Source organism: Folsomia candida, unplaced genomic scaffold (genome assembly GCF_002217175.1).
Source record: "Folsomia candida strain VU population unplaced genomic scaffold, ASM221717v1 Fcan01_Sc001, whole genome shotgun sequence".
Classification (NCBI taxonomy): Eukaryota; Metazoa; Arthropoda; class Collembola; order Entomobryomorpha; family Isotomidae; genus Folsomia; species Folsomia candida.
Genome location: NW_019091193.1, coordinates 24,254,186 through 24,280,313, shown reverse-complemented (window position 1 = coordinate 24,280,313; position 26,128 = coordinate 24,254,186). Strand labels below are relative to the sequence as shown.

The 26,128-nt window shown below is 38.8% G+C and overlaps 6 protein-coding genes across 8 annotated transcripts; 2 read left to right on the top strand and 4 right to left on the bottom strand.

Annotated features, from left to right (window-relative positions):
• The first annotated feature begins 527 nt into the window (after positions 1-527).
• Positions 528-6,141, top strand: LOC110848223 (N6-adenosine-methyltransferase subunit METTL3). The gene is made up of 15 exons (XM_022095389.2): positions 528-787; positions 1,322-1,417; positions 1,495-1,684; positions 1,793-1,923; positions 2,121-2,221; positions 2,336-2,476; positions 2,534-2,694; positions 2,919-3,074; positions 4,451-4,497; positions 4,616-4,626; positions 4,708-4,817; positions 5,045-5,157; positions 5,351-5,486; positions 5,634-5,708; positions 5,826-6,141. The coding sequence occupies exons 1-15, from the start codon at positions 661-663 to the stop codon at positions 5,935-5,937; spliced, it is 1,707 nt and encodes a 568-aa protein (XP_021951081.1). The 5' UTR covers positions 528-660; the 3' UTR covers positions 5,938-6,141.
• Positions 6,125-9,933, bottom strand: LOC110848233 (partitioning defective protein 6). The gene is made up of 8 exons (XM_022095401.2): positions 9,633-9,933; positions 9,173-9,365; positions 8,547-9,073; positions 8,442-8,464; positions 8,211-8,291; positions 8,079-8,115; positions 7,806-7,934; positions 6,125-7,703 (listed from the first exon to the last, which is right to left on the bottom strand). The coding sequence occupies exons 2-8, from the start codon at positions 9,230-9,232 to the stop codon at positions 7,604-7,606; spliced, it is 957 nt and encodes a 318-aa protein (XP_021951093.1). The 5' UTR covers positions 9,233-9,365; positions 9,633-9,933; the 3' UTR covers positions 6,125-7,603.
• A 498-nt stretch (positions 9,934-10,431) lies between these two features.
• LOC110842392 (ras-related protein Rab-2) lies at positions 10,432-13,303 on the top strand. Of its 3 annotated transcripts, none has more exons than XM_022088125.2 (9): positions 10,432-10,584; positions 10,966-11,193; positions 11,272-11,343; positions 11,434-11,494; positions 11,573-11,637; positions 11,730-11,847; positions 11,923-11,942; positions 12,051-12,211; positions 12,291-13,303. In XM_022088125.2, the coding sequence occupies exons 2-9, from the start codon at positions 11,148-11,150 to the stop codon at positions 12,384-12,386; spliced, it is 639 nt and encodes a 212-aa protein (XP_021943817.1). In that variant the 5' UTR covers positions 10,432-10,584; positions 10,966-11,147; the 3' UTR covers positions 12,387-13,303. The 3 variants fall into 3 exon arrangements, with proteins under 3 accessions (XP_021943817.1, XP_021943816.1, XP_021943818.1); XM_022088124.2 differs by having other exon boundaries at positions 10,468-10,681; XM_022088126.2 differs by lacking the exon at positions 10,432-10,584 and having other exon boundaries at positions 10,705-11,193.
• A 200-nt stretch (positions 13,304-13,503) lies between these two features.
• LOC110842390 (G1/S-specific cyclin-E1) lies at positions 13,504-19,451 on the bottom strand. The gene is made up of 8 exons (XM_022088123.2): positions 19,286-19,451; positions 16,244-16,398; positions 15,912-16,032; positions 14,972-15,758; positions 14,438-14,860; positions 14,281-14,358; positions 14,092-14,201; positions 13,504-13,995 (listed from the first exon to the last, which is right to left on the bottom strand). The coding sequence occupies exons 2-8, from the start codon at positions 16,255-16,257 to the stop codon at positions 13,852-13,854; spliced, it is 1,677 nt and encodes a 558-aa protein (XP_021943815.1). The 5' UTR covers positions 16,258-16,398; positions 19,286-19,451; the 3' UTR covers positions 13,504-13,851.
• Positions 19,452-20,171: 720 nt separating this feature from the next.
• Positions 20,172-24,775, bottom strand: LOC110841802 (GPI ethanolamine phosphate transferase 1). Its single transcript, XM_022087498.2, has 11 exons — positions 24,470-24,775; positions 24,138-24,367; positions 23,862-24,072; positions 23,661-23,788; positions 23,491-23,557; positions 23,079-23,382; positions 22,722-22,953; positions 22,177-22,531; positions 21,487-21,581; positions 21,000-21,409; positions 20,172-20,768 (listed from the first exon to the last, which is right to left on the bottom strand). The coding sequence occupies exons 1-11, from the start codon at positions 24,685-24,687 to the stop codon at positions 20,316-20,318; spliced, it is 2,703 nt and encodes a 900-aa protein (XP_021943190.1). The 5' UTR covers positions 24,688-24,775; the 3' UTR covers positions 20,172-20,315.
• Positions 24,776-24,950: 175 nt separating this feature from the next.
• On the bottom strand, positions 24,951-25,825 carry LOC110844908 (carbonic anhydrase 2; the record flags this gene model as incomplete). The annotated part of the gene is made up of 3 exons (XM_035860533.1): positions 24,951-25,335; positions 25,408-25,542; positions 25,661-25,825. Coding segments are annotated over 3 exons (615 nt in total), but the record flags the coding sequence as incomplete, so codon positions are not given.
• Between the last annotated feature and the right edge of the window lie 303 nt (positions 25,826-26,128).

Below are 26,128 nucleotides of genomic sequence, written 5' to 3'. Positions count from 1 at the left end.
AAAGTATTTTTCTTGGTGGAAGGAATGTGTGCGCACACATAAAAGTCACATATTAACAACCCACCAAACAAGGATTGTTCAACGTCCCATTATTGACAGATAGTCATTTCACCAATACAAAATACTTGCAGATGACATTTTCCAGGAGACTCTTTAGAAATGTATATTTGGCAGCACCACCCACGACACCGTCATGCCCTAAGGTTTTCCGATTCTTTTTGCGAAGAATACATGATCCGTCCTCACGGACTAAAATAACAAGTTTAAACATGCCATATTTTTTAGAGTAATGCATTATCCGAAAATCTTTAGTAGTGGGATATCATATTTATCGAAACCTAATGAAAACCATTAACTGGTTGAATTGAGTAAAAATGAACGCTTGGAAGAATTGGGGAAAGTTTGGCAGCGAGGGAGCGAGTTGCTCACGGACGGAGAGAAAGTTGAGAAAGTGAACAAGTTTCTATCTGGTCTGCTGGTGTGTGCACGGCGAGTCCACATTCCCCTCCACTCACAGCGCCACTCTGCTCAATCGAATCAGCTGTATCCCTACGAGAAAAGTCACAACACCACCGGCTTGGCTGACACGTACAAAATAAATAAAAACTGAAAATATTGTGGAGTGAATCGGTATTTGCATTCCGTTGTCGCCAGACAATCATGTCGTCAGATCCGTGGGAGGAATTGCAGGCACTCAAGTCGAAGCGCGATTCGAGAAGGAAACGCCTCGATGAGAGAAAAAAGGTCCTTTTACATTCCGGACATCTTATCAAACCAGAAGTTGCAGGTAATGTTAACTAATATTAAGCTTTTATGGTGTGCAACCTTAAAATGGATATCGAAGAGGTGGGTTGTAATTATAGGGCGTAGAATCATCCCAGCTTATATTAGCTGATATTTGTTGACAGTTGAATAAAGGTTTACAATACAATACAATCATACAGCGTCCATTTATAAAGTTAGTTAACTCAATTACAAATTATAAGATAGGCGACTTATAATATTTACATTTCTTTGTCATTTTTCATAAGCTAGTGAGGGTCACCCATCTGGTCAATATTTTACAATGAGACATCAATCCCAGATAAAAACATGCCTCCAACAATAAAATTGCCTCGAGTTGTAAAGCAAAGATTGACTTGACTGGGTGGTGGAGGTGGATTGTCACTGTCACTAAGATGAGCAAGTGTAGATCTCTCAGTAAATGGCTTCGTTCCTAGACTGTTGATGATTTAGTTAGAAAAATTAATGCGATGTGATTACGAGAGAATGAAAGTAAAGACAAGTTTGTGTGACGATATATTATCTAATCGAATTTCAGGAGATCAGTTATCCGGTGTCACCCCCTTCTCGCTTTCTGACCTCTCGTCTACCACGGATGACTTCGCTCTTGATGCCAACTCTGTTGTAAAACGAGGTATGCGGCAAAATATATAAGAACTTACTGGTCCAACGATGATGATGATGGACGAAATCTTTACAATTTGTTCTTAGAGGACGTTGACTGGGTGGGTAGTTTGGAGGAAGAAGTGCTCTCCACCCTTTCCGACGTGGCCGTCCATTTACCAATGGACTCTCGACAACTTTTACAAACTGTGATCAAAATCATGCCACCCTCACCACCCATTCAGCACAGTCAGATAACCAATTTGTTGTCCAAATTTGCTGTCCAACTTCTTATCAGGTATCAACAAATCAACATCATCTCATTCCATCTTCCTTTCTTCTCACTCTATTGCCAATAGCCACTCAACAAACTTTTCACTCCGTGATGGGATTTATTATTGCGTAGCATCGAAGAAAAAGTGTGCGATGAAGGCACTTATCTGGAAATTGTCTCAGCGGATCATACCAAACTATCGGCGATGATTGCTGCGGGTGGTCCAACTTCTTCAACTATTTCTACGCCAAAAAAACGAAAAAGTACGTAACATACATAATAGATCTTATAAATGCTTATACAGTGTCGCGTCCATTGTAACTTTGATGATGTTTCAACAAAGAATCCCTTCGCTCCATATCATTCTATCGATAGTTTTTCAACAATTAATTGATTCTGTCTGCCATTATTATATTATAATATCCCTTCATACATTTATACCTTATATATTTTCTATTAGCCGAGGAAAGTGGAAACGACGAAATTGGCGAGTCCTTCGGGAATCCCTTGCACAGAAATATGACAGGCTTGGATGACAAACCAAAAGAAGACGATGTTTTGGTATGTCCATTTTTTGCTCAGAGAGTGATTGGAACGACGAAAGAGACGCATTTGAAAAGCCATATATATACCATTTTCTTCTTCTCCTTTCATATCACCCATACATGTATTCAGAGTCTTCTGTCATTGGCATCCACTCGAGAGAAGGAGAACAAGAGGATTGGGGAGGAAATCTTGGAATTACTCAGCCGACCTTCAGCCAAAGAGAAGACACTCGCAGAAACGTTTCGATCTCAAGGGGGCACCGTGGTCAAGGTATGGACAATGAGAAACACATCGTGTTGTAATGGTCAACATTTGAATTTCCTCTAGGAATTCTGTCCACAAGGCACGAAAAGCGAATGCCGTCGCGTGTCGACCAACAGCAAACCATGCTCCCGGCTCCACTTCAGGAAAATTATTCAGGGACACACTGACGAAACCCTTGGGGATTGCTCCTTTCTGAACACTTGCTTTCACATGGAAAGCTGCAAGTGAGTCCACATTAATTTTTGACGCAGTCAAACATTTCCTTATCCTTTCTCAACTCCACTTGAAGTGGACCACTTCATGTCTGTTGGAATTGTGGTATTTTGTGGGAAATACGTACAACTGCATACTACAAGCTTATATTAAGGATGATGGAACATGCAACCCATCAGACGGATGATGTTACAAAATAATTCAACATACCATATAATTTAACAATCTCTTCTAGATACGTTCACTATGAGGTGGATTCTGCCGTAGAAAACAAGAAGGTTGCTGGCAGTAAAGAAAATGAGACTGCTACCTCCAACAGCAACCTAGACGTAGTGGTTACGGAGACGAAGAGTGTCTTATTTTCCCCACAATGGGTCTTTTGTGACCTGAGGTAACATTTTAGGACATTTTTCTTCTTCATACGTAGGTGTTTTATTATTAATTTTCAAAAGGTATGTTCCGCACTGTTTCTCACCAAAATTTTGATGAAAGAACAAACTTCAAATACATTTAGGAGGCTGTGATTTTTTTCAGCTCTGTGGGTTAGCATAAACACTAGCAATAAATCGGCAAACTTTACCTCGACGGAAAAAATGCTAGATTTGCAAATTAAATATCGTAGTGTGATTTAATTTTTAATGCTGGATGGGCAATACGTGTCGCAGATTTATGATTGAATGCTTAAAATTTACGATGAAAACTGCCCAACACAAAACACAAATTCAATTGGGTTAATAATTTTAAATGATGGCGAAACGAGGTCTCGGGCAAAAAGTCGCCAGGACGCTCAAAATCCGTTTCTTCCACAGAAAGGCTCCGGAAACTAGAAGAACCAATAATGAGAGATCCGCGATTGAAACTGTCCTATTTAGCAGATGAGATGGGTGTTCCAAAACCAGCAATTTGTTCCATGTTAACTGAAGACTTAGGTATGAAAATGGATTCCGTCCGTTGGGTACGAAAATTGCTTTCGGCATCTCAAAAACATGATCGAGTCGACTTTTGCAATGACAATTTTAACCTATTAAATGAAGACTTGAACCTGCTCAATATTTTATTAGCTAAATATGGTACCTGAGTTTACTATTATGACCCGGTGACCAAATAATAATTCCCTCAATGGAAGCAGGAGGGGTTGCCACCGCCCGAGAATTGAAATGTTCAAAAATGTGACAAAAAATTGATGATGACCATTTTCAAGGATATCAAAGGTGCCCTCCTTATAAAATTTATTGCTGGAAATACTACAATAAATGGGGCCGCGTATGCAGGTACCCAGAAGGAGCTGCGTCCTCCGGTTGAAAAGAAACGTGGGGTCAAAATATAGAGTTGGCCTTTTTTTAGACGACAACGCTCCTCCTCATGTCTGGCTTTTTGCGAGGGATAGTGCAGACGAAAATCGCTTTACCTGCACAAACCACACCCCGTGCAGTTCAGACTTGACCCTTAGTGATTATTATTCGTTTCGAAACTTAAAGAAAGACATCAGGGGAAAACGGTTTTCGGATGATAGTGATATGAAGTCGTAAATTTTGGCATATTTTCGAGGTAAATTTTAATGGGTTATTGCTAGTGTTAATGTTAACCTACAGAACTGAAAAAAATCACAGCCTCCTAAATGTATTTGAAGTTTGTTCTTTCATCAAAATTTTGGCGAGAAACAGTGCGGAACATACCTTTTGAAAATTAATAATAAAACACCCACGTACTTACATAAGTGTATTATACATATAGTTTATAAATATGTATATATATTTATAAAAATAGGTTCTTTGACATGACTATCTTGGGCAAGTTTAGCGTGATAATGGCAGGTAAAATTTTGTTAAATTTTATTTCGAGCAATGGCCAAACGGTTATAATTTAAAATACATTTTATTTTTATTACCTTTTCGATATGGGGTCATGCGATACACCAATTAATGGTCTCAGATCCTCCTTGGGTAAAATGTCTTATTTGGGATATGAAGTGCAGTGCGATACATAAATGCATAAGTTTCATACATCTATTCCTAATTTCTAAGGACATTCACATGGAGTTGCCATATGGGACTCTCTCAGACGACGAGATGAGACAATTGAACATTCCTGCATTACAAGACGAAGGTCTAATATTCCTCTGGGTAACTGGCAGGTATGGTAGCATGGTATATTTTCTGATGGTTGCCTTCTTACTCTCCTGTTCTGTTCCACTATTTAATCACTCACTGAGTATCCCATAACCATATATCCGTCTGGATCTTTAAAGTTATTTGATGATTATGAGAACGACGAAATTGGCGAGTCCTCCGGGAATCTTTCTTTGCACAGAAATATCACAGGCTTGGATTATGATGATGAGATTTTTTGTATAATATGTAGGGCTATGGAGCTAGGAAGGGAGTGTCTCGAGTTGTGGGGCTACGAAAGGGTGGATGAACTTATTTGGGTCAAAACAAACCAACTGCAACGAATCATCAGAACAGGAAGGACAGGTATACTATTCTGTTTATATACTACTTGTGGTCAGTCAGTGCCTGCGTAATATGAAGGTGGTATATAAATATAAATTATACAGTAAATTCCAGTAACTTTACCACAAAGTCCTTAATAATTAGAATAATGATTATGATGATGAGTTGACATTTCACTTTCATGTTCCTCATCTACCAATATTATTAAATTTAGGTCACTGGTTAAATCATGGCAAGGAACACTGCTTGGTGGGAATGAAGGGTAATCCGCCAGTGAACCGAGGTCTTGACTGCGACGTGATAGTGGCCGAGGTGCGAGCAACGAGTCATAAGCCAGATGAAATCTATGGGTAAAAATGATTAACTTTTTTGCCGGTTACAATGAATATAAAATGTTTGAATAGCAAAGAACTCTTACATCCATTGATAACACGTTTACCATAAACCTTCTTTTTCATAGGTACTTTCTCCAATTATATTTCTTTTTGTTTATGCAGCATAATCGAAAGACTTTCTCCAGGCACAAGGAAGATTGAGTTGTTTGGCAGACCCCACAACATTCAGCCCAACTGGTACATACATATTATACATATCCATGTAGTAAAGTTATCATAATCAACTCGTCTCTGGTCGGAGAATGACATCACAATCCTATAAAATGATTAACCTCTTTAAACAATTCGATACAGGATAACTCTGGGAAACCAATTAGAAGGGAGTCACATCGTGGATGACGACGTACGTGCAAGATTTTTTGAACGTTATCCAGGTGGAAATTGCACGCTGGTGAAGCCCAAGTAAATCAAGACATGAAATGACCATGTTGCAGACTTTTTCTGCCTGCGACAGGAAGACATACACCATCGTCGTAATTTAATAAATAGTTTTCTCCATTTTTACATATTATTACTAAGTAGGCTGTTTTTATCAAATGATGCTGTTAATGATCTCACAATAGTATTGAAACTCAATATTCATAATAAAGATATGCTGTAGAAACACTAATTTTTTTATTAGTCTTGTTGCATTCATTTTTGACATGGTCAGCATAAAACGGTATTTGTGTGTATAATAATAAAAAAGCCTCGTATTTATTTAAAGTTTGAGGGCCATGTGTGTGTAAATATACTAAAATTGTTTAAACAAGTCATCAGAAATAGTTTTATAGTAATGTACGCATGCAAAGTAAATAATAATTCAAATAATAATTCAATCCATGATTCCTAGGGCAAAATATGACATTTTCGTACAGCATAGTAATCAGGCAAAGTATAAAATAAGTTGTCCATCAGTATATAATAAATACACGAGTCAAAAAAGTGGTACAGAAAAGCATAAATGTTGGGCGCAATACATACAAAATGGAATGCATCGTATCTTCGTATCGTATTACGATTAAATATATAATAGTAGGTCAACGACAATATATGTAATGGAAGGCACTACTAAAACTAGATTATCAGGAAGAGCAGCAAATTGTCCTCCCTGCCTAATAATTCATTTCTTGTTGTGGTCTCTACTGCTACTACCAACTATTAAAAAAGTCTGACAGTGCACAAATGAAGGCAAATGTTAGTATTACTATTATCATATTCTTATTACATATTAGTATTTTGCTCAATCTTGGAAGAATGTTTGGCTTCCAGTCTACCACAATTCGTTAAGGTTATCAAGGTAAAATGTGAAGGTATATGTTATTAAAAAGGCAGGATGGTGGAAGTCACGAATGTGTGTCATTCCCCCGTGCGTGGTCCAAAACCGTCATCAATTATCACTTGCGTTGACATGTTGTTAGTATGGTTAGCGTACAACAGGTGCTATAATTACGTGAACAACTGCTAAATAAAAACTCATCACATTCGTGTAATTGGGCATTATAAATATTATGTGCATGATGACGTTCAAAAAATTATTAAAAAATTTGTGTCGCCGTCGATTTGTTCGTTTTCTCATGTTCTGATTGAAAGCTCGCAGTTGGTTAATTGTAATTAGGCCATATAATGGCGAATTCATTCATGATGATTGCTAGATTCACTATTAAAAATTATTAATAGGTTTTAGTATACATCATAGGTAAACTTATTAAGAATAATAAAAAACAAGACCGATGCATGGCGATTTTTGATTTCAAGGAGACTACACGGTGTATGATAAAAGGTCTGACTGGTGTCTTGATTGGTGGTTGGTTAAAAATAATAAACATCTTCCAAATTCCACTAGCAGCGCAAATATTGTTCAATAAGGAAGACGAGTCCATCAATTATGAAGAAGAGTGTACAGGTACTACTAGTACTACAACAACCGTGCCGTGCATTTGTAAATTTTTACACTTTCACTCCTGTCTGTCGACACTTCATTTGGCAAATCACTGTTCACTGACTGACGATATTATATATGGAAAATTAGCTGGCTATTATTTAATCAGCAGCGGTCGGTAGCGCACAAGATGACACACAAATGAAAGTTATTACAGGTGCAATTCATCTCCTGGGTTGTGATTACTGTTATGTGCTGGTGGGTCATCTAAATGAATTCCAGTCAAGTCTCGTATTTCATCCACATCGTACCTATCACAATAACAAAATGTACATCAGGTAAATTTAATTTAATGTGCGAATTGAATAATACTCCTTATGTAGAAATAATAAGTGTATTTAGCAATAAATTACTTGTCATCATCAGAGCCGGATTGTTGTGAGCTTGCTGAAAGATGAGAACCCTGTGACATTTGTGAAGTGCGTGTAAGTGAACCCCTTCGAGGCATTGAATTTTGGTAATTGGCCGGTCTGCAGGTAATGCTGGCAAAAGTAAAAAGAATAGTGAGTCAATTTAAGACAATGAGATTGTTCTCCAAAAATTCACAGCAAATGAGACTGATAACAAATAAACCGATTTTTTAAAAAATTATGTACTAAAATTTGACCTTATAAGTGCTTTCTTACATCAAATTGGAACTATTGGCCACCATCATATCCGTCACTGGAAGGAATAAAATATAGGACGGTTCATCCAATGGTTCGTTCAAAATATAAATACTGAAAGATGCCACCCGTATATATGCATAAACAACGAACCTTGATCCAATGTCTTTCCTGCTACTTCGATCCCGTTTACTTCCAACACCTCATCATTTACACCCAACAATCCTGTTGACTCTGCGTTAGGTATTACGAAAAATGTTGAATTAGTAGAACAGTTGTATTAATTGAAATAGGCTTCATAATCGGCCTTTTTTATGATTTAATATTACTTGATTTTTCGTGTAAAATTTGATATCACTACTTTCCGAAATATCTTAAACTCACCTGCTAATCCACCGGGCACCAACCTATTTATAATGCGATGATGATGTAAAATTATGTGGACAATTTAATTTTGAATAAATATAATGAGTATATTAAGTAACTAACCTTGATATAAAAATTCCAGGCACTTTCTCCAGTCCGTTTGTCGTAACTCGTATCGATGTTCCATCCCTAATGTAAAACCCTAATGGTTTGTCAGAATTTTGGTGTTTTAATAGTTTCACCCTTCTACACGTTTCAGGAACAATGTCAACATCAATTATTGCAGATACTTGACGAAAATCTTGCGGATTTGAAATGGTAGGATGTGTCGTGATTTTCTGTCTCGGCGTTAAAAGGGAAGAAATCAAAGTCCGATTCCTATTGTGCATCAAAGTCCCTCCATTGACGTCAGGAGCAGAGGTGCCTTTCCTCTGAATGAGGACGCGGAGAAGAGGTCTAGCATTTTGAAGAGCGAGCGAGAGATTGTCGTCGTTATTAATGGGAAGAAGGTCACCATCTTTAGGATCTGTATAACTGACAAGAAATGGGATCTCTTCAAGGTGGTGGAGTCGTTCGAGCAGAGATCGAAACTCTTCAAAGGTCGCTTTCGATGTACGATCAACCCCAAATCTTCGAAACTCGGCTTCGAACTGTAATTGAAGAGAATAATGTAAACTATACTTTTCTCGAATCACCACTAGCGGACTGCAAATTTCAGCAATAAACAGTACAAGACGGCATAAACATACCTTTGTTTTAACTTCGACGTGCGAACTAGAGCTTCTAGCTTGAATCTTAGTTTTCGACATTCTTTGGCATACTCTTGATAACTACAAATCTTCTTAGTGAAAAGGATCTTGAATTAATTAATTCTCCCTTCTGGACAGAGTGCAGCTGCTTGAAATCAATATTCAAGACTTTCTCCAAAATACTAAAGCCAACCTAAAAATGTAAAAAATATATAAAAAAAAAACATTAAAAGAATACCTATATAAACACCTGCGAAACATTTGTATTTTACTATCCAACCAAGAGAAATCTCTACACACCACAATCAAAATTTTCACAAAATGACAACCAAAACAAACAATAACTACAACAGACATATAAATAAGTTTTAAATAATTCACTTTTCTGTTCACCTACCACCACCACCACAAAACAAACGCAAAGGCAATCTCCTCATCAATAAAACACATGCGTACCCACCTCGTTCGTATTAATTTAATTAAAGTTGAATTTCCTTCGTTCGTTGGTGATGAAGAATAAATGTCCGGCCGGAGGATGATTTGTTCCTTCCTTCCTTCCTACCTTATTTCCGTCAGTCAGGTCAAGCCGTCCATCGGAGCGTGTCGAAAGGGGTGGCTGGTGGTGGTTCAGTGAGGCGTTAATTTAGTTGAGGCCGAGAGTGAAGCTCTATTATCTAGCTAATTGACGACGACGATGAAATGATGATGATGAGCAATGGACGAGGAATGCTGAGAGAAATCTACTATATGTAACTTTGCAGTGGCAGGTGAGTGGGGGACATCCACCGCACTCGTGAGGCATGGGCGACAGGTCGAAGGTGTGGACCGTGGGGCTGAGGGTGACGGGGGGTGTGGTGCGGAAGTGGTGGGTGTGGACGGTCCCAGGGATTACGAGTTTTAAAGGGTGGCGGGGGTGTTGTGGGTCGAATATATGCCCAACGGTAGTGCTTTATTCGTATGAACTGGCACCCCGAGTTCATGAACTTGCATAGCTTTTGTTTGTTTGTTTTCTTCAGTGCGTTCTGAAGACATAACACTGTGGGTGTTACTTATCAATAGTTTAATTACATAATGTAATTTACATTATATAATGAAGTTTTGAGTTTTACACGTAAATGAAAGCAATGCTTTATCGGTTCGATTCCACCAACCTGATATGCACATTTTCATCAAACTTGATTCGAAGGAAAGAAGTCACAAGACGCCGAAACCGCGGACTCAAAGCCCCAACTTGTTCTGCGACTACGCATTGCATGCGAAGAGATGAGTGGACCTGCTGCTGTTCTCATCTCAATATCCCAACAACCATCCGTCATCATCACCCTTTTTTCTCCAGCAGCCAACAACAGTCAGTCTGATACAATAACAGCTTTGTCACGGCCAAGGAATTATCAAAGAATTATTCTCCAGCAGTAAGTGTAACTCCCTTCTCATTATTTGTCCATTGTCTTCTCCTACGTCGTCATCGTCATCCTTCGCCAATACTCCCCATCAGCCTGTCCTCTTTTTGTGAGAACATTTTATGATTTTCATCAAGGTGGTTGGTGGTGGTGCGCAGTTGTTATATTTGTATTTCAGTATTGATTTCGGGTCATTTTATATTTGCTTCTTTGTTTTTGGTCTTCTGCTGTCTGTTTACTTACTTTAACTGAACACTTTCTGCAAACAAACAGCTGAGCTTAGTCCTCAAATATCCTCAAATATTGGAAATACGGAAAGCTGGGTTATTTAGATGTAGTACAGGCTTATCTTTATTACAGTAATTACAGTAGAGTTTGTTGGTGTGCTTACAGGTCAAGTCACAAGCCAAGCAGTTGTTCAGCTCCTCTACACAACGCCATTAATCGCGATACGAATCTCTCCTTATTCATCTTCTAGTCAGTTAGTGGTCTTGTTTTGTCTTTGCGACACGACAAGGATAATTTTTCTTCACAAAACGTTCTTATTATTGAGTGATTAAATTAACAATTTCAAAATGTCGTACGCCTACCTCTTCAAATACATCATCATTGGAGACACGGGTAAATAACCTTTGGTGCAATTTGTATTTATAAAATAATGTGTATGTTAAACATTACGTTGCATGAAATATTTTGTAGGCGTGGGAAAGTCATGTCTCCTTCTCCAGTTTACAGACAAGCGATTTCAACCAGTCCATGATCTAACTATTGGTATGTAGTAACTTAAAACAACGCCATATAAGCTAAAGTTAGTATGAGAAGTAGTTAAAACTCATTACTTTTTAATTTTCCCTACTAAAGGTGTAGAATTTGGTGCTCGAATGATCACAATTGATTCGAAGCAAATCAAATTGCAGATTTGGTAAGTTTAGTTCAAAATACTTCAAAAATTGAAAATTTTGGATGGGATTAAACGACAAAATTAATCCCTATATTGCAGGGATACGGCTGGACAAGAAGCTTTTCGTTCGATTACACGGTCATATTATCGTGGCGCTGCTGGAGGTTTGTTAATAATCTTTTTTTATTCATATGAAAATAAGAATTGCAAAAGTATTAAGTTGAAAACTGTTTTAAACATTAAACATTTTTATTAGCTCTCCTTGTGTATGATATTACTCGACGGGACACATTCAATCATTTGACTACTTGGCTAGAAGATGCAAGGCAACATTCCAATTCAAATATGGTTATTATGCTCATTGGCAACAAAAGGTTAGACGGATTGCAATATTATGACGATGATTGGCAATAGGAAGTCATTTTTTAAAATATAAATATCATTTCTAGTGATCTGGAATCGCGGAGAGGTAAGTTAACCTTAGCACTTGACTTGCCATACGTATTGTGACTTAATAAATACAAAACAAGCTTATTACGTATAAAACTAAAATGGTTTCTCTTCGTCGTTTTTTTAGAAGTCAAGCGTGAAGAAGGCGAAACCTTCGCCCGTGAACATGGACTAATTTTTATGGAGACTTCTGCAAAAACTGCAGCCAACGTTGAGGAAGCTTTCATTGGAACAGCCAAGGAAATTTACGAGAAAATTCAGGAAGGTGTATTTGATATCAACAACGAGGTACCCATTTCTCCTGCATGCATAAAGTTTATTTTTGTTACTTTTAATGGTATTCATCTTTCGAATTTATTATTCATAGGCAAACGGAATAAAAATTGGTCCACAACATTCTCCAACAAGTCCGACCAGCCCGTCTGGAGGGTTGGGAGGTAGTCAAGGTAGTGGTTGTTGTTGAAAATTGGCAGCATTTTTTTTAGCAAATTACAACAGTCACCCACTGCCCCTCTGCCCCTATATATCCTCCTACGTTTATCCAGTCTATTTCGTCCCCATATTGATGGATTGCAAATGATGCACAAGAAGAAACCGTATAATGAATCCACCCACCCACGACTCTTTTTTAATCATCCCTAATTTGAACTTGAAGTAATTTATCTGCTTATACGTTACACCACTTTGTATAATCATTGTGAAGGTAGTACCCATCCGTCTTATTTCGGACAAGAGCAAAATGCGAATTTTATTAATATTATTATAATGGAAGATATCAATACTATCTGTTCTAAAGAAAGGAGATGAATTATACGCCATTGTATTATTTTACGACGCTGCTGCTTATGTACATTACACATTTTAAGAGTCATTCATATTAATATTGTGGATAAGTTATATAACATTAGAAATAATTTGTTCTTATTCTGAGCATACGTTGATTGTAATTAAAAATTTGAATTGGTCGCCTTTCATTCTTCTTCCTACATACTCTTATAACATTATGATATAATCTATCTATTCTAACTATTTCTAACAGTTTGAGTTTATAAAACTATTAATCGCGACGTGATATAGATACATAGCTTACAAACCCAAGAAGAGGCTCGATCGATGAAACCATAAATTATTGCATTAGTTATTATATGCTTTGGAAAGTTTCACTTCTGAGTTCTAAATTTGATACATACAAATATTAGCTTATGAATTAATACAAATTGAAAATTGAACCAAAAATCTAGAAAGGAATAATTTTGACGTGATCTTCCCAAACTGTAGTGACCATGTCTTTAATCTATGCTGTAATAATTGGTAAAAAACGAATGAGGAGATGATGCGAATGAATAAATAAAGTGCTTTGAATGTATGACGTACAACTAATCTTAAGCTCAGTCTACTTTGTTTTCGATATCAGCCAGATAATGCTTAATAATTATGTACACATTTGCTTGTGATCAGAGAAGTATTATAGTGGCAAAAGTTACGGACAACACGAAGGACAGGAAATGTGCTGTGTGTAGATCTACGAAAGAGTGGACTGAATGTGATGTAAATAAGTACGGAAACAAATGGGCAAACCATAAAATTAAAACACGTTATGAGACTTTTATTTTCTTTTAATTGCATTCAAATCTTATCTCGTACATCGTACGTAGTGTCAGTCGGCAAATATAAGTAGGACTGCATACAAAGAATATTCTAAATAACTTATTAAATTGCATAAATAAATTCAGTTCAATTATTTAGTCTTAGAAAGTACTTAGAGCAACATATATGATTTATAATTATACAGATACAATGCCATTCCAGGCCATTCCGATGGCGTTCCAATATTTCATAAAATACACCATTTTGCACTTGCAAGCACGACACAACACAAAAATCATTAATAAATAAAACTTAATCTAAAACACGGTATACATATTATGTTAATATCTGGGAGATTGACTTTGCTTCGCTCTTCTTGGGAATCCGGACTTTTCTCCACTATGTGGTGGGGTCAAGAGACCACCTTCAGAGTTGGTGTTGAGGGGACTGCATATTTTACTCGTTGCAAGGGCTTCAGCGTCATTCTATATACAAAATACATAAAAATATATCTTTACATGAGAAAATGTTCAACTAATCAAAATATATTTCAAATATCAATTAAGCTTGACTCTGCTTACCAGCATTTCGAGGGTGACACAGTGGGACTGAATGAGATGGCGACTTTCATCGCTAACTTCATCAATTGCAGGGAGCACTGGGGGGATTTCGTGGCGTCGCAGAACCGTAGCTAAAATTATTGGTATTACTTATAAGATTCGAATTTTAAGTGGAATTGTAGGTATTTATGTGTAGAGGGATTGTCTTACCTGCCGGAGCCATCCAGTTAACGCATGTTGCAATTTGATCCCAGCTAAACCCGGAAGCCGATAATGCGGCGGCTCGTCCTAAAAATTGAAATAATAAAATAATTTTTATTTCAAAATACCGAATAAGACAGTTTCGAAATGGATAATTGGCGTGTACCTTTGGTATGAAAAATTGCTGCGGCTGACAACAAGGAGTACGTAAAGTTGAGTGATTGGGCATCCAATATTGAGAGGTCGACAAGGCGAATAATTCTGACATAGTCTATCCTATCGTATAGGTGTTTGATCAGTCTAGCATCGGATGGCTTGTTCGTATCGCGGATGGATGACCGAATAAAATCCGCTCCAGATCGGGTACAAATAATGGCTCCGTTGCGATAGGCTAAAATTTGGAGGTATATGTTGATCCATGTGGCAGGCGTGATGGGAGTTAGTTTCCATTTCAATGTTTTCATAAGAACAAGTTCCATGTCTAGAATTTCTGCTTCACTACAAGCTCCATCCGTCACGTAGGCAAACGTCTTTAATTTGGGGGGATAGATTTCTTCAAGCTTGGCAGCCACAAATAAACATGTTATTCCTGCAATTAATCAAATTAATTAAAATATACTCAATCGAGTTAAATGAGTGCCTTTTAAAGCATTTGAAGATTTGTCAAAACATGTTGTCGCTATAATATGAAAATTCTTACCGATTAGTTGAAGATGGGCCTTTGGAACATTTTTTTGAACAGCAAGATAACGATCTAAATAATCAATTGCGAGATATAAAGTTTCTCTGTGCATTTTGTACGCTTCACACACATCCATAATCCAATCTAGGAGAATTGCTCTCATCTGAGGTCCCAGAATTGGGTGGTCCTTAAATAAATCCGGGTTACGTTGGTACTTCAAGTCCATTTTGCACATTAGATCCCAAATCTCATCACAATTGGCGAAACAAACGGGAGGGAGGGAGCATGTTCGTGAGCAATCCTGGGACTCATCCTTTACAGATCGGAGTCCATACTTGGACTGTGGGGTCACGTCCTCAATTCCTAAACCGCCATGGGCCGTCACAATGCTGCTACTGTTGAACTCACTTATCACAGACTCCTCATCTGACTGAGACCTTCGAGACGATCTTCGTGTCGAATGTGAGTTTGTTGATGATGTTTGATGACTGCTTGTCGAGGAGAACATTGACGAGGACGAAGTTGTGGACCGGGTGTCATAATCATGCTCAACCAGCTTCCTTCTGTAACTTTTCACACTTGTTGCACTAACATCACTCGGTGTGGAGGTTCTGGATCTTCTTCGAGCTATAATTTTCCTGTCAATTATGGCAGTTTCACTAATAGTTGATGTAGACGGATAAATATTGGTAAACTGGATTTCTCGCAGCTCTCCTGCAGAGATAGAGTGTCGGGACGACCGGGGTTGAGAGTGGGATGACGAGGACGACGAAGTATTGTTGATTCTGGACATCATTTCCCCATCCTTTAAAACCATACAAGTTATCGTCAACTCACAGAGCTTATCCAACTCGAAGGAAGCCCTTATTCTTTTCATGATAAACAAACGACAAACGCACGCACGCACGGACCTCCAACCAACCCACTACAATTACACAACAAAGAAAGTAAGTTGTACCTGGAGTGCCGTGGACTTTCTCTTCCGACTCCTTGTGAGAATGGGAGGCAAGGATTTGCGAGAGGACGATGTGGATCTCGACTCGAAATGTTGGGATGTGGAACCAACCCCATGAACGTTACTGTATCGCATGATAAAAAAAAACTCCTTGTGATTATTGTACATATATTATTGCATTACTATCAACGAATCTATTGACATTTCTCAGCGTGAATGTGTATACATTTAGTTTACTCATTAATGCATACATAAGTACATATCTGTCCAAGGGAGTAGGACTTGTTACACCAACCAGATATCACTAAAAGAAAAAAAGTAAAACAACTGCTCACCTTCTCGTCAACATATTGAGACTGGTTCACGCACGCTCACTTCTTGGAAATATAGTCCAGTCTATTATTCCAGCGAGTAATAAAGAATAAGGTCGTCTCAATCTCAGAAACTTTTTAAGTTGTCTCGAATAAAGGCTGCTGCTGTTGTGTCTTCTCTACAAATCGAAACAAAACGTATGATTATTTAGTGAGTACAATAAAATAGTATAGCTGACTGGCTGGGTGAGTTAGTCACCGCATTTAAACAATTGCATATATTAGACGTCTGCACATATAATATAAAATATTATCATCATCCATCGTCCTCGATAGTATATTTACATGAATTCTTAAAATTGTAATGTTAATCCTTAATCCGTTCTGTAAGTTCTACTTCTTCGAACCCTTCCTTCGCATGACACATGAGATGGATAGAATTAGAATATTGGTCGAGTTTTCGTATGATGTGGAAAAGGAAGCACGGTATATACCAGGAATAATAATTTAGCCATTTAACACAAATATCTTTCTTGCCCAAATGGTGAGTGAACCGATAAGTAAAATAGTCTACAGCGTAGACTCTTATTTAGATTTTATGCATGCTTGCTAACCTGGTTGGCTGATAATTAGGACAGGATAGGACAGGGTAGGACCAGATGCATGCAAAAGTGGACCTTCTTTCTACCCTTCTGATAAAACAGAGAAGACATATTCCAACAGAGGGACTTATCTATTCAACTTTTTACACCGAAAACATTACTACCAATAATCCTCCACAATGATGAGAAAAATAAGGAAAAATACCAATACATATACAACCTTGTTTTACACAGCCACATGTATTAGGTATGTGTGGGATATACATACATATGTACATGAACTTGCCTTCACCTGTTGATAACCTGAAGCTAGATTTCTGCTGGGTCCTTATTGATAAATGTCCATCCCACTAATAAACTAGGATGGACCATGGAACAGACTGGGTGCATAACATTTTAAAATAAGAACAATAACTACAATGTTCAGTACTGAAAAAGGTCCCGATTTTCTTCATGCAGTAAAATTTTAAAATATAAAAACAAAATAATAAAACAAAGCGAGCGGGTTAGCAATATGTAATAATTAAATCTCAATAATGATTCGATTTTGTTTTGATAAATATCCACCATTCAACGTTCTTAAACGATGAAACGACATTCTCGCGATTCACATTGCATCTTCTCCTCAACGCCACGGGAAAGGCGAAACGCGAAGGATTATTATCATTATGACGCGCGTCGTAAATGCTCTAAGGATAAGTTTGCAACATCTACGGCTCTACATAAATGTTATGCATTATTTAGAAAAGAGAGGAATTTCAGGGAAGAAGCCCTCCAACACTGCAGGCCCTCCTGCATTCCATCACCATCACCACCACCAAGTCCCGTCCACTTCGTCTTGTGAATGAAATGAACTGCTCCGTCTTTCCTTAGCCTTATGTACAAGACGAAGGAATAAGTGCCCCCAGACACGGGATGAAAATGAATGTTTTGTAAATAACAACATTGCCAGCCAACAACAACCTGTTCTTCTTCTCCCTCCATCCAAGAACTCACCCGACCATGCAAACATCCTTCCTCACACACTCTTCCATGAAAATCGCACCATATCGACACAACAATGTCTTTGATGGCTTATCCCTCCACCGCCAAAAATACCTCTTCTTTTGCCCACCATGAAATTTAAGTAGGCCAAACACTGCTCACCTTATCGAGGCCGTCGTGTATCATGCACTTGATTCAGATAAGCCCATGCATGCAGATGAATGAATGAATTTGCAAGTTATATGGAGACAGAAGTAAATTAGTGGGTCAAGTGGTGATAACCCTTATCAACCATCGAACCCAATAGTAATAAATAAGTGATATAATATAAAGCTACTTAACTCGCCCTCATGTACCGATCGTAAAATGTGATTACGGGGATCAAAATTGGGCAGATGGGAATCCTTATCAGATTGAAAAGCCCGAATTCCGGTGTTCACCGGAGAGAGAAGACAAAGAAGTCAGCGGAGACCCTTTGCGAGGGAATCATAACAGCAGCAGCCCTTGGGTACACACACACACGGGAGCGGAAGGGGAATGAACCCTTTGTTGCGTGTGCTTATTGCACGGCATGAAAAAAAGTGGTATTTATGCAGCAAGCAAGTCAGCGCGCGGGCAACTTCCCCTTGGTCACTGTGCTCGGATTCGGACAATTGGAATACGTAAAAAAATGACATCTAGATACAATTGTTTTAAATACGGCGTATTTCTACTCTAGCCATGTAGTCACTTATGCAATATTCAATGCATAACATTAAAAGTCCACCTTTAAAAAATATGCGTGGCTTAAGTCATACGAAATATTTATATACGGGACAAGTCACTGGGGAGGATTAATCTTAAAGACTTGGTTGAAGGTATGAAATAAATAACTTTTTTATGTAGTGTCTGCCTACCAAGTACAAACAAATAATTGGCACTATAAAAACGACAACAATCTCTACTTGTAAGAAATCATTTCTGTATGTACTCTGTAAGTACATATCTTAATATAATTAGTTTAGCTGAGATGAAAGGACAAAAGGAAAAACTAAATTGTATTCACTTGTTATACGCAGTTACATACACATAATACATGCATACATTTAATGTATTACACTAATCACTTTTAGTATTTAAAAATTTAACTATTTTTCTTGCATCAAGTACGTTGTCGAAGTGGGTGTATATACAATAATATCCTAAAATTAACCCAATTTTGTTGCACTGCCTTTAACAAATTTTGCATACTCGAACAAAGTCCATATTGCATGCAATTCGCCCGGTCTTTTTTCCTCTCTCCCTCGCATAACATATCATATAACCAACACGCCTAAATATGCACCAAATCTCTTCCTGCCTGATCCACCTTCTTCTGGTGAGAACCGTTTTCCTAGGACATGTACCACCAGATTGGTGACCTACTCATGACCCTCACCACTTTCTCCAGGCCACTTCTCACGACCACTTTAAGAAAGGAGAAAGCACAAATGGTACTTACCGGTTTGAGTGCGCCAACGGGGTCCCTTCCGCCTGAGCGAGTGGCTGTCCTCACAAGTGGGTGTGGTTGTGGGTGGTCGATCCTCAGAGGAGAGAGGGAGAAGAGGATGCAGTTGGCCTGGTCGGAGAGGGAACCGTGGGACGACTGACGGAGGAGAAGTGAATGTGGAAAAGTTTCATGGAGCGTAGAGCAGAGCAGAGAGGAAAAAAGTGGTGGTGGTGGAAAGTGTGATGAACTCGCCCGTATATTCCCTCTAACTCTTTGTTCTCTTGCCTCTCACACAGCCCCGAGCCGCGCAAAACCACACCCACCCGCAGTCTCCAACCAGGTCACCCCCCGCACCAACCCCACAAAGACTGCTCTACCGTTCTCTCGCAAAAATGGTGGCCAATTTCGACCACAGGACCTCAAGTTCGGCGTGGGAACTTCATGACTTGCAAGGAAACTATCAAAAAGTTCATGTGGTGGGGTGGGTGAGGCTAGTTGGATAACAGCATATCATCGTATGTCATGTGTAATAATGACAACTCACTGGTACAAATCCTGCAATAGTAACAATTACGGGAACAAGATTTGCCTGCATGCATTGAACTGCATTCCGTTTCAGAGTAGTCGATTGGAGAATAAGTGGATGGGTTGGTGGGTATTCTACTCATATGTACATACAGTCTGTCTGGGCATTTAATTTAGCCCAAACAATGGTTACTCTTTTGTGTATGTAGTCGTAGTGGCACTTACTTCTTACTTTATACTCGTTCTTCATGATGCTTTTTATGGCTATGCAGAAGGAGATGTGCTTGTGGAATGCGTGTGGCATATATTGAACCTCTTTCATTGGGAATTCAAGGTCGGGATAAACCACGCGAGGGAAAAAGATACCGCTTCATAAAATAAGACACACAGCAAACTTTATTTTTCTCATGAAAATTTACATGAAATTATTGTACAAATTGACACACATTGGCATGACTAGATGCAACAAGTTATGGCGATATGTAATAAATCCAATTCAAAATGCATAAGTTAGAAATCACAGTCGTTTCTGGGAGCTTGTAACGTCAATCTTCGTAGTGGGAAGGTCAGCCGGCGGCCCCAAGAGTTCACGCGTGACCAGGTAGTGGGCAATAAAATGGAATAATAGGAGAAAGAGGGTTGTGGCTTGGACGATGACAAAGTGTGAGATGGACATCCCGATGTCGAGCCAAGACCCAGTGTTCCGGACCTTGAAGAACATGACTAAGCTCATGGCCTGGCAGAGGAGGAGGAGGATACCAAAGTTCCTCTCCACGTCCCTGGAGCTGGGGAGGAGTGCTCGCCAGAAGGAGGAGACGAGAAGGAAAGGTGCCAGGATTTTTACGAGCATCAGGAGCATCATGACCCAGGGGGAGAACACGCTCACAAAACACCTGGTGCTCGAGGGATCGAAGGAACTCACGCTTCCAATGTTACCAGTCCCGAAAAAGGAGAGGAATACAAAGAATAACTGCAACACAAAAAAAGTGACACTGGTTTCAGAATCATTTCAAACTCTGTAAATCATCTCACCTGTCATAATGAAATGCTACTAACAGTATATGTCAAATGTCAGTACACAAAGTGTACCACGTTATATAATAATCCACATGCTTATACCTTCACGCGTTCCTCGACACTCGACACAAACTCGTAAATGTGTTCTTAAAATTATGCATTTCCACCCATTTTATTCACTTACATGTAACCAGGCTCGTCGAAATGCTCGGTGAATGTTAACTATTTCTTGCTTATTGTTCCTCCTAGTTAACGGTTCCTCCTGTCGACTCAGCGTGAAAAATTCTGGCCATTTTCTCCTCCCACTTTCCTCGCCGAATTCTTCTCCAATTTCCAGCTTGAGAAAGAGCATGAGAACAAGGAAGAGTGCGGGGAAGAAGAGAGTCTCGTATGAAATCCCCAAAAACGAGAAGGGAGTTCCCAAGGCGAGAAATATTGAGAGGAGTCGAAGCACAACCATCGTTGAGGACGTCAGCATTGGGCAGATCAGTGACAATAGGAGTGACGTCCAGGCGAGAAGTCTTGTGCCCATGAAGCTCGGAAAATGTGACAAGAGGGCAGCGCTCATTTGAAGGAACAATTGGGTGGCCAGCACTAGTGACGGTCAGATATTTAGCACTAGATTGATCACTCTGAAAAAAGAATTTCATGTACATATTTGTTTTACATACCAAGTTGGTCCTCTGCACTCTGAAGTCCACCAGACCCACCCAAGAACACAAGTCCTACCACAGCCATGCCACAAGAAACTAAGGGTCCAAGCGTCCTGAAATATAATTACTAAAATATGTACACGTAAAATGGAACAAGTACAATAATGACATTAATTGTTCAAGACATGCATCATTTTCATTCATTCATTCTAAATGCAGCGGTTTGTGTAAAACTCTGATTTATTTAGGGCAAACAATAAAGACAACTTTGTGACGTTTTTTTGCATTGAGGAAAAGACATCTGCTTTGCCACGCGAGGGGATGAATCAAAAGCAGCATGAGTTTAATCAAAGGTGCACATCCGAGAAATGGTGGATTGGAGACTTGTAGAGCAATATATATACGCTCTATAATACGGAGCGTATCGTTGCACTAGTAGTTACCAATACAGATGAGCAGACTTATTATACCGTGTAAGTCAGTACCCAAAGATTTGATAAATGCAAGGATGGGCAAGGAATGTGTATTTCCGAAAGAGGACTTATTCATATGGAGAAGGAAAGACAGGGAAAGAGAGGAGAGCATGAGCTGCATACAGCATTAGAATTGCATGAAGTCTACGTACATATATGCCCACAAAAAACTGGGGTCTTGATACAGAAAGAAAGCTGACAGTAGGGAACAAAGGTAAATAAGGGACCGACTCACGTGAAGAAAGGACTGCGAGCTCGACCGATGATGGGGACTGCCGGGAAGAGAGCCAATATCACAACGGCCACCAAGTGCAGAATAAAATCTCGTCTCTTCATTCGTCCGTTCTTCTTGGTGTGAGACTTGAGTACCCAGACAAGGTTCAAGAGAAGGATTCCGCTTAGCACACTCCTCTCCCAGAAACTCAGCAGCAATAGTAACACTCCCAAGATCGACAGGCCCAGACTCCAGGCCAGCTTTGCCTTCTGTCTCAATGCAATTTTTTGTTGTCTCAACTTGTAATTCAGAAGGAAACAAAGGTACGTGGGGATGAAACAGTAGCCCACTTTCCACAAGGACCAGCCGATGATACCTATATATACATAGGTATTTTAAATTCATTAACACCTAGACTTATTCCAGTACATGCACATAATCATGGTTGATTCTTCTCAAAACTTTCAAATAATTATGGTCACAACTCGGGGTGTTATATATTAATATGTTATATATTATCATGCAAATTTGTGAATTGGAAATATTGGAAATTATTTTACGTGTACCTTTCGTTATCAAAGTTCCAATTCCAAATCCCCAGAGAAGCAATTTTAGATGCAGAGAAAATGACGAGCGATGACGATCATGATCATCCAAACTTAAAACGCTTGACGCCACCAAAATCATGAGCAATAAGAACGTTCCGAAGGAAAAGCAAATCATCAGCGTTTGGTTATAACGTTCATAATACACGTTTGTTTGTAATGCCTCCTCAAATGCTGAATCCAGTCGAAGTATCTGAATGAAATAGTAGACTTTGTACTCATTGTCAGCATTATAATAATACAGGAAAGTAATTCTAAACTTGAAATTATAGGATAACAAATTTAAAAGCGTCTATATGGCGTTTGTCAGGTACTTACAGCGTCTGCAATATTGCCATCTTTCATCAACCTGTCCGTATTTTGCAAAACTTGTATCAACATTTCTTCATCAGGGAATGCTACCAATGGGAAATTTCGCTCTGAAGAAATCTTGTCCTTTTTTGTCTTGGTTAACTCCATTACTTGGAGGAAATTTGATCGAAGATTCGCATAAGCAAATGATTGGTCATTCCAAATTTGTGTTGGAAATTTTCCAACAGAGTTTGACGGAAATGCAGATCCCAATGAACCAGCAACCAGGGCTGCAATGTCAGCCTGATTTATTCTGAGATTTTCAGTATTTCTGCGATCAAACAAAACATTAATTTTACTATCTATGTTTAAGGTCATAATTTAAAAATAATTCATGACTAAAGGGCATAATTGGTTTGGTTAATGTTTAAATTCTCACTTTATCCCAGGACCCCATACAACAATTGGGGTTTCAGTTTCCTCCACTGAACCACTACCATGAGATCCTAAAATACACATATATTTAGGACATATTATTTTCAGAAATACTGTAACAATAAGTACATTATCATGATTTTTTGTTACTTCCACGTGCTACTTTATTCTTACCCCAGTCAGTCATTCCATGGTCGGACGTGAAAAGAAATAATGTTTCTTTATCACCATAATAGTTCTCCATCAAATTTTCCACTTTTGCAACAATATCATCCACCACGGTAAGTCCAGACTCGTATTCTCTGCAACAACAACATGAAAACAATACAATCTTTTTCAAACAATCTATCACTTTCTTTCTTAGATAACTAATACCTGGAATGTGGTTTAGTCGCATGACCAGTGTTGTCAATTCCCAGTAGATGTAGAAAAATTATTAAATTGCCATGTCGTGGTAGTCGTTGTTGTTCTGTCAATATTTTGAATCTGTCAAAAACCCACGTGTCCAGCACTGACGAGTTGCCTTCCAAAAAATCTTGCCAGTCAGAGGGGTACGTTTCCGAGTAAATTTTAGACTTTGCTTCTCCTAAATATGCATGTGAAATTAATTCATTTAAAATGTACCTTGTACCCTATTACACCTTATCAAACCTTGAGCAAACATGTTCACCACGTCCGGAGACCCCAAAGCAATTGAACCCTTTGACTGGTTAAACACAGAGTCAAACTCGACCAAATTATTCTTCCATCCAGTAAATACAGCGGACGGATCTTCATAAAAGCCAGCTAACATGGCAATATGTCCAGGTCTCGATTCTGTGGGGACTCGGGTGTCAGAAATTCCTACCGCGACTCCGACGTTTTTTCTAGACATCACGGACCTGGTGGATGGAGTGAATACAAAAAATAAGAACAATAAGTTGCCACACTAAAATGTAATATAGTTGAGTATGTATAATTAAGAGTTTGTAAGACACACATACGAGAGGTAAGGACGAAGATGTGGATTATTGAAGAAAGTGTCCCCTCTCAGCCCATCCGCGACGAAGAATACGAGACGTTTAAGAGAGGAAGGGGGGTTGTCCAGTATGGCCCGGTGTGAGTTGGGGACATGAACGATCGGGGACTTAAAATAGATGTCAAAGACTGAGCCCAGAAGGAACAAGTTGACGAGAAAGGCGATAACCCACACCCCCCGCATTGTAAATTTCTTCAATCAACTTTTATTTCTTCATTATTGATCAGCAGCTCATGAAGGTAAATAAAACTTTATGCTCCGGCCTGGTGAGAGACTTCCCGGGACAAACCTCAGTGATAATGAGACATTGGGCATTGTTTATTTGCTTTGTTTCGGGTCTTGCAAAATTTTTTGCATAATTCCACAAAAGTCCTTATGCATGCACATTTATGACCTTTTTGAAAGTATAACATGCATCTGTATCAAATTATTATATGATGAGGTTGCAGTAGGTTTTTATTGGCTGCTAGACATAATTTTTAAATATGACACATTTTATCGCCTACAAATTTGATTTTAATGAACTTTCAGCATCTTGACATCCCGAGAACCGAGGGATTGCACGGGTCGATGATTTTCGATCAAGGTACGGTTGTGTCCATCCACCAGACTGCGAAAGGCGTTGACATCTGAAGGACTCACCGTAATGGGGGTTTTAAACACGTACCAGTTGACCTGCTCGTTGCATGTCGGGGTGGTAAGTGAGCCCTTGTAGTGGAAGATGGGGTCTCCGCGGTGGGGCAGGAGTGGCATCATGTCAATGGGCTCCTCAACCTTCACCCAATACGAGTGCACATCCTTGATGCTTGCAATCCCCTTCAAGATGGGCGCCTTCAGTTTTTACAAAATAAAATTACTTTCAAATCCAATTTTTCCACAGTTATTATTAAATGTAAAACGTGCCAGGGCAGGGTTAGGGTCCGCTCCTTTGACAGCGTTGAAGAAAATTCCAATCACGGAGAGCGCGTCCGCATCGCCAGACTTTATCGCTTTGGCTGCACTCCCATACTTTTCGTTGTAGTGCACGAGATGCATCTCCTATTTTTTATCCAAATATGTGCACAGGTATTTATGTAGCAATTATGTTGCTTTTCTCGACAATTGCTGCTGCCAACTTTGTGCAAGTCAATTCTTTTTGGATGTACATTTTTCTTACCATCGCGAAGCGCTTGCCTTCGAGGGCGTGCTCCGATCCATCTGAATCGGTTTTGCCCCAGTGAAAGTGAGCGTTTGATAATCGATACTTTGTTTTAGTGAGACCTATGTTTTTATCATTAAATTTGATGAGATTTTTGAAATAATTCTCAAAGTAAAGCTTGATTAATTGTTAGCTTAACATATCCTGGGAAGAAATATGTGTCCCCTTCTTCGTGTTGAATGGGAAAATCAATGTTCACTGTGTGGCCGTTATTCTGTAAAATAAAAATTTAGACTAATCGTCGTAAATATTTGAAATGGATTTAATTTGAAAGTTAAAAAATCTGACTCTGCACACCCTCGACCAATAAGTTCTTTACGTGTATGCAGAATTTATTTTATGTAGGCGTCTATATTATACATCATAAACCTAACCTGAACCTTGCGTTTCTCATCTCGTAATTAATTAGATGAAGAACGATTTTTT